The 9122-nt window shown below is 34.6% G+C and overlaps 1 protein-coding gene across 3 annotated transcripts in view; it reads right to left on the reverse strand.

The window, feature by feature from the left end:
• The window catches only part of LOC115213528, a 498605-nt gene extending 489704 nt beyond the window's left edge, over positions 1-8901 (reverse strand). For all 3 annotated transcript variants that reach the window (XM_036500732.1, XM_036500730.1, XM_029782551.2), the window contains exon 1: positions 8655-8901. In XM_036500732.1, the coding sequence (XP_036356625.1) occupies positions 8655-8865 (211 nt within the window). In that variant the 5' untranslated portion in view covers positions 8866-8901. The remainder of the gene's footprint in view (positions 1-8654) is intronic.
• Positions 8902-9122: the final 221 nt, after the last annotated feature.

The raw sequence follows: 9122 nt of genomic DNA on the forward strand, positions 1-9122 counted from the left end.
GTAGGCTTCTCAGTAAATTATGTCACAGCTTTGTGTGTTTACTACCATGTGAAAATGTGTTCAATGACCTAAGTCATGTATTACATATACGCATAAATAAGTATAATCTTTGTTTACATACATGCATATATATATATATATATATATATATATATATATATATATATATATATATATTAATATATTTTGTTAAAGACGATTTATCCTTTATTTTGGATATCTATATGGTCATATATATTCTGAGGAGAGCAGTTTCTTTCAAACTGATGTTATATTTTCATTGATCAATTAAGTGGAGCCACACGAAACGGCCGTAATTTTTTGACACCTGCACTCCCTAACACAACCTCTCAAACCGGCTCGTTCCCCTACTCCCGCCCACGCTGCCACACTTGCTCTTACCTCTCCAACACCATCACATCACCGACTCCTTCACCTGCACTTCTACCAATGTCATCTACTATATCTCCTGCTCTCTCTGCCCTTCTCTATACATCGGACAACCGGAACGCCGCTTGGCTGACCGGTTCATGGAACACCTCCGAGACATCTGACTCGGTAATGTCACCCCGGTCCCGGCTTACTTCTGCTCTACCGGTCACTCTCTGCAAAACCCGTGTTCGGATTGTCCTTGCACAGAGGCCAGCCGAACTCCCGTTTGCGCCGTGAACAGAGATTAATCTTCTCTCTTCGCTCCTTTGCGCGACATGGTTCAACTCTCACCCCTCTTCATTTATCCTACTCCCCTTTCCTCTCTCCTCATCACACCTACTTCCTCCCACCCACCTCTCCTCTCTTGCTCCGACTCCTACTTCTCTTCACTCCTACCCACCTTCTTCCTTCCCCCTTCATCGTTCCTCTCCCTCGTAAGCCCCCTACACAATCCAACCCCACCCTCCCTATCCAACACTACAATTACTCAATTATATTTGAACCAAGGGCAAAAGTTAAATCCGTTTCAAGGGATATGTAAATAAAGAAGAAAACGAACCCGTAAATAAATGGACCGGCAGTGACGACGGCTGATTATGTCCTTCTGCAACTTCTCAACATAAATTAAATAAGAATACATAAATAGATGAATATATGCATATATATATATATATACGCATTCATGTATGTATAATATATATACATGCGTACATACATTCACATATATTCATACATATATATATATATATGTATTGGCTTAAGTTTTCATTGTATGATTTGCTTAATAGTGGTTTTATCTCTAATTTAATATAATATATATATATATATATATATATATATATATATATATATATATGTATATATATATATATATATATATATATATATATATATGTATGTATGTATGTATGTATGTATGTATATATATATATGTGTGTATTATAGACGTGTGTATGTGTGTGTTTCGTCAGTATAGAGTAATTCTCAGAACGTATTTCATGCCGTTCTGCATGCTCTTTGAATTTTATTTCTTAATTGATTGCTATCCTCAATATCGTTTTCCTTAATTGATTTTACAGGATAAACTTCTAAAATACAGAAGCATGGATATGTATCTACTACTGTACTCAGATGATTTTTATCTCTTCAATCGTCATTGCAGCATAACATTTTCAGAGTGGGGCAATCATAAGTTCCGAACATTTTTGAATAAAAGTGTGACAAGAGCGTGTATGTAATTCTCTTTCATACAAATATCAAAAGGTGTTTCGTTGGAAATAAGTGTCTTGCGGCTTTCTGGTTTGCTTCGAGTTATTTTCCCTCTCCCTATATACATTTATTTTTGGCTTCACAGAATGATGCATGCATTCTAATAGTCTCTTAGCAAGACGTGACTTCTCCCGCAGGTGCTTATACACACACACACACACTCTCTCTCACACAGACACACACACACACACCTTCTCTAATTCTTATACAAATTCTTCATATACTTGTCTTTATACATATTTTATTCTTCTCTCCTTCAAACTCCTGAATTTCAATTCCTACATAGGTGTATGTTTTTTCATCGGTAATCCTTTTCTGTTCGTTTTTCTTATTAACAAAATTTGGGTTGGCAGAAATTCGACAAATACTTGGTGAGGGTCCGGTGCATTGCAGCTGAAAACCGCTGCAACCAACTGCAAACCGATTAAAGGAGTATACACGCACAACGGTTTAGAAATTGCATACCATGACAATTAAAATATTTGTCTTGTATATCAAATAAATATCACCGAAACTCAAATAACTTTCGTTCATAGGTATACTTACATAAATACATAGAACTCTTAAAAAATACATTTATAAATCCCCAACAAACACAATAGTCAAAGAAAGCACATACCCAAATAGATAAATGAGTCAACAGATAGCTGCATGGTTTTTTAATTTTAAAATATATAGAATGAGTAATGTACATTATCACATAAAAGTCACAATATAATGAAACTGATATAAAGGACAACCGAATAGCCATCTATTGCTAAAATACACAGTCTTTCACGAAGGCACACCTGTATATATGTATACTTGAATTTATGTCCGAGACGCATTACGCAATTTCTGTCTGTTAATTCCATTCACACATTCTTGGTTCACCCGATGTTGTATTTGAAAGTATTGTTATGCAGTGAGATGAATCACGAAACATTTGGTAACAAAAACAAACCACTCATCCATGTTACGTAGCTGGTCGGTTACATCATTGCGTTTGGTTTCTTTTTTTTATGTACACGTTGAATTAAAGATAAACGGATGACTTTTCCACTTTGTCAATGAAGTGATGATTAATATCACAATTTCCTTAAATTCTATGTTTTCGTAAAAGAGCCCACAAAAGACCTCATTGTGCAGACTCATTTCTTCCTCGATTTCAATATGCTATTTTGTGAGTCAAACATTGATTGCTTCGAGGAAAGAGACCCTGGTCACTGCTGTCTTTTGTCACGTTTTCCTTTTTTTTTAAATAAATTCTTCGTGTAAAGAAATATAGTGGAAGCCTTCTATGATGGTGAGAATAAAATTGGATTTATTGTGATTTCTTTCGTCGTTATAACGTGTATTTACATCCTCCTCCTCTTACCTCCCCTCCTCCTCCTCATCATCATCATCATCATCCTCATCATCTACATTATCGACTTGTCTCTGGGCACACAGTGCTGCATACATATATATATGTTTGTATGTAGTATTTATGTGTGTATATGTGTGTACACACATACACACACATATACACACATTTATACAAACATATAGATATATAAGGTGTCCCAAAAATTACTGGTGGTTTTCAATTTTTAATAACTTCCTTAAGTTTACAAATAAATGCATAAAAGTTTGCTACATTATAAAGGACAAAATGGAAATTAATATACACAAGTAAATTTTGCAACACCACTACATCACATGAAAAATAGCATCGCTTAAATGGAAGTCAATTTCGGTTCGCACGCCAATGCTCTTTCCAAAACGTGCACCATAAAACCCTCAAGAGTTTCAGACCCCACTTCTCTGATTTTTTTATTGATGTTCTCCTTCAAGAAACAATTTGGGCTAGTCAAGTCTGGGGAACGTGAAGGCCATTCAAAGTAGACCTCACACATGGTTCCAGCAAGATAGGGCAACTTCTCATACTACAAGAGAAATAAGGCAGTTGCTACGGCACTGCTTTGGAGAGAGAATACTCTCCCGCTACGGCAATGTCAACTGGCCTTCACGTTCCCCAGACTTGACAAGCTCGAATTTTTCTTGTGGGGATACCTGAAAGAGAGGATTTACGTCAACAAACCGGAGACCCTGGTGCAACTGAAATAGAACATCAATAGAGAAATCAGAGAAGTGGGAGTCTGCAAAGCCGAAAATGGCTGTCATTTAAACGTTGTCATTTGTCATAAATGTGATGTAGAGGTGTTGCAAATTTTGGCTGCTGTATATTATTTTTTCTGATGTCCTGTATATTGAATAAACATTCATGCACTTATTTGTAAAGTTAAGGAAATTATTAAAAATTGAAAACCATCAGTGACTTTTGGGATGCTCTGTACATATACATGTTTATGTATAACAGTCAAAAAATCTTAGCTATTCCTTGTACTTTAAAGGGAGTTCTGATTACTTATATATATATATATATATATATATTCACTTACGCACACACGCACATAAATAGTGATCGTTTGTTTGTTTTTTTTTACCTCTTTCTAATAGCCTGAAGTAATACGTTTTTTTTTTTGTAGAGCTGTACGTTATTTTGTAAGGGTACAAATTTGCTTGTTTATGTTATCTGTATTTTTGTTTTAGTATTGTTCTCTACTGTAAGTCCTCTTTTCAACATAAATATTTATTTTCCCAGACTTTCGTCTTGAATATTGATGTGCTGTGCACTATAGTACTCTGTTTTGTTTTGTGTTATATATTGTAAAGCATTGCTTATTGTTCCTTTCTGCACGTGCATGATGAGCATGCTCATATGTGTCGTTCAGATATGTGTTAGCATAAACTTTGGAGTCGAGAGTCTACACACTTCAGCTTCTCAACAGAATTTATAATTCATCTTAGTCATTAGTAATTCGATTGTTACTGTATTTCATGACATTTTGCTTTTGCTAAGATTTCTTAACTTTATTTGCTTTCTGAAGTATTCTAAGAGTATTTTTAAATGTTAAGTTTCAATTCTTACATGCTCTGCACATGCACGTCCATTTCGTTGACAATGTGTTGGTGAGTGCGTTTATGTACGTATTTCTCTCTCTCTCTCTCTCTCTCTCTCTCTCTATAATTGCATATTATTAATCAAGGCGGCGAGCTGGCAGAACCTTTAAGACGCCGAGCGGAATGCTTGATGGTATTTCGTCTGCCGCGACGCTCTGAGTTCAAATTCTGCCGAGGTCGACTTTGCCTTTCATCCTTTCGGAGTCGATTAAACAAGTACCAGTTACTCACTGGGGTCGACGTAATCGACTTAATCCGTGTGTCTGTCTTTGTTTGCCCCCTTTGCGTTTAGCCCCTTGTGGGTAATAAAGAAATAGGTATTTCGTCTCTCTTTACGTTCTGAGTTCAAATTCCGCCGAGGTCAACTTTGCTTTTCGTCTTTTCGGGGTCGATAAAATAAATACCAGTTGCGTACTGGGGTCGATCTAATCGACTGGCCCCGTCCCCAAAAATTTCGGGCCTTGTGCCTAGAGCAGAAAAGAAGTAATAATTGCATAATTCATTGATCATATCTCACTCTTCTTTGGCTATTTAGCTTCCTTTAACATTGAGTTTTTAGGCAACATGTTTACTTCTATATCCGTGGCACATCCTTTCTGTATGCTAAACCGTCTGATGTACTTTCAGCAATGCCATGACAACGCAATAACTCAATAAATCAATATCTTAAGTTGCAAAAACTTTTTCTGAAATCAAATGTTTTTTTTAATTCGATAAGTTTAACATTTTCCGATTCTTCAGTAGACTTTATAAGCTTGATATTTCAATATTAAAATTGATAAAGGAAAAGTGTGTGCGTATGTGTGTGTGTGTGTGTGTGCGCGCGCGCGTGTGTGTGTGTTTGTGTGTGTGTGTGTGTGTGTGTGTGTGTGTTTGTGTGTGTGTAATCTATACGAAAAAGGTAATATACTGGATAAATAACGGCCAACGGTATCTTACTGACGTAGTTCTCTTTTACACGAGAGAGCTGATATAAATGACTTTTCTACTGCAGTAGACTAAGTAAAAAGATGTTATACATCGACAGTTTTATAACATTAAAATTTCTATTAATAGCTGCTGCTATCGAGTCGATATAGTACTGGAGTTCTGACTGACAACATACTAAACGCATCGCGTCACCTGTGATGAAGTACTTTTATGCTTAAATCATTACTATATGAAAGATCTTATTTTGCATCTCATCAGCAGAGACTACAATAATGAAGTCTTCTATTTTGACAGCTTGTGAATGCTGAATCCACAAATTTTGATCAGATGCGGCCGACCGTCTTTGGCTAGGCTAAATATAAGTGGCCTAGATGCAGTTACGAAAAATAATTCATTATTATAGGGTGAAATGAGAAAAATGTAATCATACTGAAAACATCTAAAACAGGTAACTCACTTCCAATTTTACAAATTTACGAATTTAATATCATATCTGAAACTGAAATGAAAAAAAAAAAATAATGACGTTCACATATTTCTTGTGTGCATTAGCGATGTGATTGAACAATTTCCAAATTGGCAAGCATCTTGTTGATTTGGAATTCGATTTTTAACTAATTATTTATTTTAACTAATTTTTTTACTATTAATACTTCTCAGAATTTCAATGATATTAAAATATTTCTTAGATTTTCAGCTTGTTTTGTCTTAATGTTTTTCCCAGTAATTTAATATTCTGTTGCCAAGTATTTTCTTTAAAAAATTTAATTAGGTGTATCTTGGGCAATTGCTAAGCATCATCTTAATTTAATTCGAAATATCCACCTTCCGTATAAAAAATAATTCATTGAAACATACTGATGCTAAGGAAAGGAATTTTGTAAATATAACAAAATAAATTAATTAAGACAAATGGAAATAATTATCGAACATTTCAGACATATATTTTAATGCAGACAAGAAAATAAAAACATGTTTTTGAGATAATTAAATATTTTGAACAATCGCCCATGATATAAATATGGCAATAGTGCAAAAATATTTTAAATATGTAAACAAATTGAAAACGTAGAAAATATAATGTTATTCGCAGAGGACTCATAAACAATGTATTTTGATGCAGCTAATTTAGTACATTTCATGGAGATGTGAAGTGCAGAGACTGTATAAAGTAATTGCTAGAATGATTTAAGATTTGCCTTTGGTTCGAAAGCTATTTAGTTGGAAGTAAGTGAATCTCACTGCATGAGATACTGCAATATAAGAGGTCCTCGTCGTTATGAGATTTGGGTTTGAATTATACACGGAGTCATATAAGGTAATATTCTTATAGGGAAAGTAGCAATTAGCTCTTAATGTAGATTCGATAAACTGAACAGTCCCTCATATCACATCATATATAAACTTCAAATGAAATTCATTAGTAATTATTTGCAATCCTAGTGAAAGAATTATCATCTATATGTACAAGAACCAATCCTCAGTGGACACTAGCAGTTGTAATAATCTATGGGAAAGCTTGAGTGGTGTACTTTTACTTAAGTATATTGGAGAACATCTACTAGAGCTATATATAAGAAAAATACCCATAGATGTTATGTACGCAAGTCCATAAAAAACGTTATGACAAAATCTTGTTGCTTGATTCAGTCCTCGACAATTGGATACACGTGCCGAGATAGAGAAGCCAATATTCTTGAAACACCGCTATTACTGAAATAAGTATATATAATTTGCATTAGTGATTGTTATTTCAATGGCCAAGAAAATCCAGAGAGAGAAAATCACCAAATATTTGTTTTCTTGCTGACAGCCAATACAATCTGATTGATAGAATAAAATGTGGAATTGATTCAAAAACATCGAAAATGGTCGAACTTCCTTCTATCTCCAAAGTTTACAGACACAAATTGTTTTCAGCAAAGGAAACAGAATAATCCAGAAAAGCATAGGAATTTGAAAACCACCCCCATATATATATATATATATATATATATATATTGAGTGTCTGTGTGTGTGTGTGTGTGTGTGTGTGTGTCTAAAAGTGAAGCATATCTGAATCATTGACGAACATATGGAAAGTCAGAGTGTTAATCTAGTTGGAATTTGTGCAGAAGGTTAGGTATAAAAGAAATAATACCAAACATGTTGAAATGTTACCTCACCAATGTTTAGCTAACGTTGACAATTCACGTTAAAAACCTCATCAAAAGTGTTTCAGAAAATGCGTCTCTAGATGGGATGACAGGTAATAAGAAACATTCGGCCGAAGATTGTGTAGCGGTGTATTTTATCCTTTCACACTTATTCAATTTGTTTTGTCGTTAATTATTGGCCTGCCTGTTTTCAACACGAATGGCTTCTTTTATCCCTAGGTAACCAATATTACGCTCAGTTCCTCTCATGGTGATTTCAATATCTAGTTTATGTACCACGTATTTCAAGGTGCTTAAAAGCAATAAACAGTAATAGCCTTTAACAATCTGTGACATCTTAGATTATCTACTGTTTCACATGATTCAGCGTCATGTAGATATGTACTTATATGTGTAATTACGTGGAACCGAATGCCATTAATGAATTCATAGGATATTGTGAGTTATGAGTCTCTCTATATAAACATATGGATATTTTATATATATCTTGAAAACTGTAACACTTGATGTACTGATTAATAACATATTTATCGTTCCAGTGATTATATTTGTAGTCATTATAGTATTTAAATAATTATGCGAATATCATTAATTGTACTCGTATTTATTTTATCCTTCTCTGTTCATAGACTACATTACTTAAGCAATCTGTGTGTGCGTGTCTGTATGTATACGTATATATGTGTCTGCGTGTGTATTTGCGTATACATGTGAATATGGGGAGAGAGAGAGAGAGAGAGAGAGAGAAAGAAAGAGAGAGAGAGATGGACAGAAGAATAGATTAATGTGAATCTTTGGTATATATAATATCTTGGATGCCGTTATCTATTAATTGCGATATTGATTTGGATATAAAAGCAAAAAAATTCAAACTTCACTTACGTCTGTAATGATCCACATGCGGTCCAGGCATTAATACGGTTTCGTAGTCCAGGTGCGTATAATTATGTAGACGGCATGTTTGTCCGAAATTGTCGTAATCGTATGATTTACATTCGAATGTCACTTCTTGTACACAATGTCGAGCACAATCTTCTACGCTTGAATTTGTCACTGTCTTTAATGGCAACGTTGATAAGTGTGCTTCCCGCATGCGTATAAATAGGCTTCTGTATGGCTGGATACTCACTGAAATATAAGAAAAATAAGAGAATTAATTATGAATAAAATGACAACATAATTATCTTTAAATTCATATGTGATGTGTGTTTGGGTGTAGTATTCGGTCTGCACGTGCATAGCTTTACAATTATCAACAAAATTCTGTATTCCAAACTTACATACACGACCCGACGCTGAAACATGTTAGAATCATCATGCACACGTCATAGGCACCTGCTTATTCATGAC

This window comes from Octopus sinensis, linkage group LG1, assembly GCF_006345805.1.
Source record: "Octopus sinensis linkage group LG1, ASM634580v1, whole genome shotgun sequence".
In the NCBI taxonomy this organism is placed as follows: domain Eukaryota; kingdom Metazoa; phylum Mollusca; class Cephalopoda; order Octopoda; family Octopodidae; genus Octopus; species Octopus sinensis.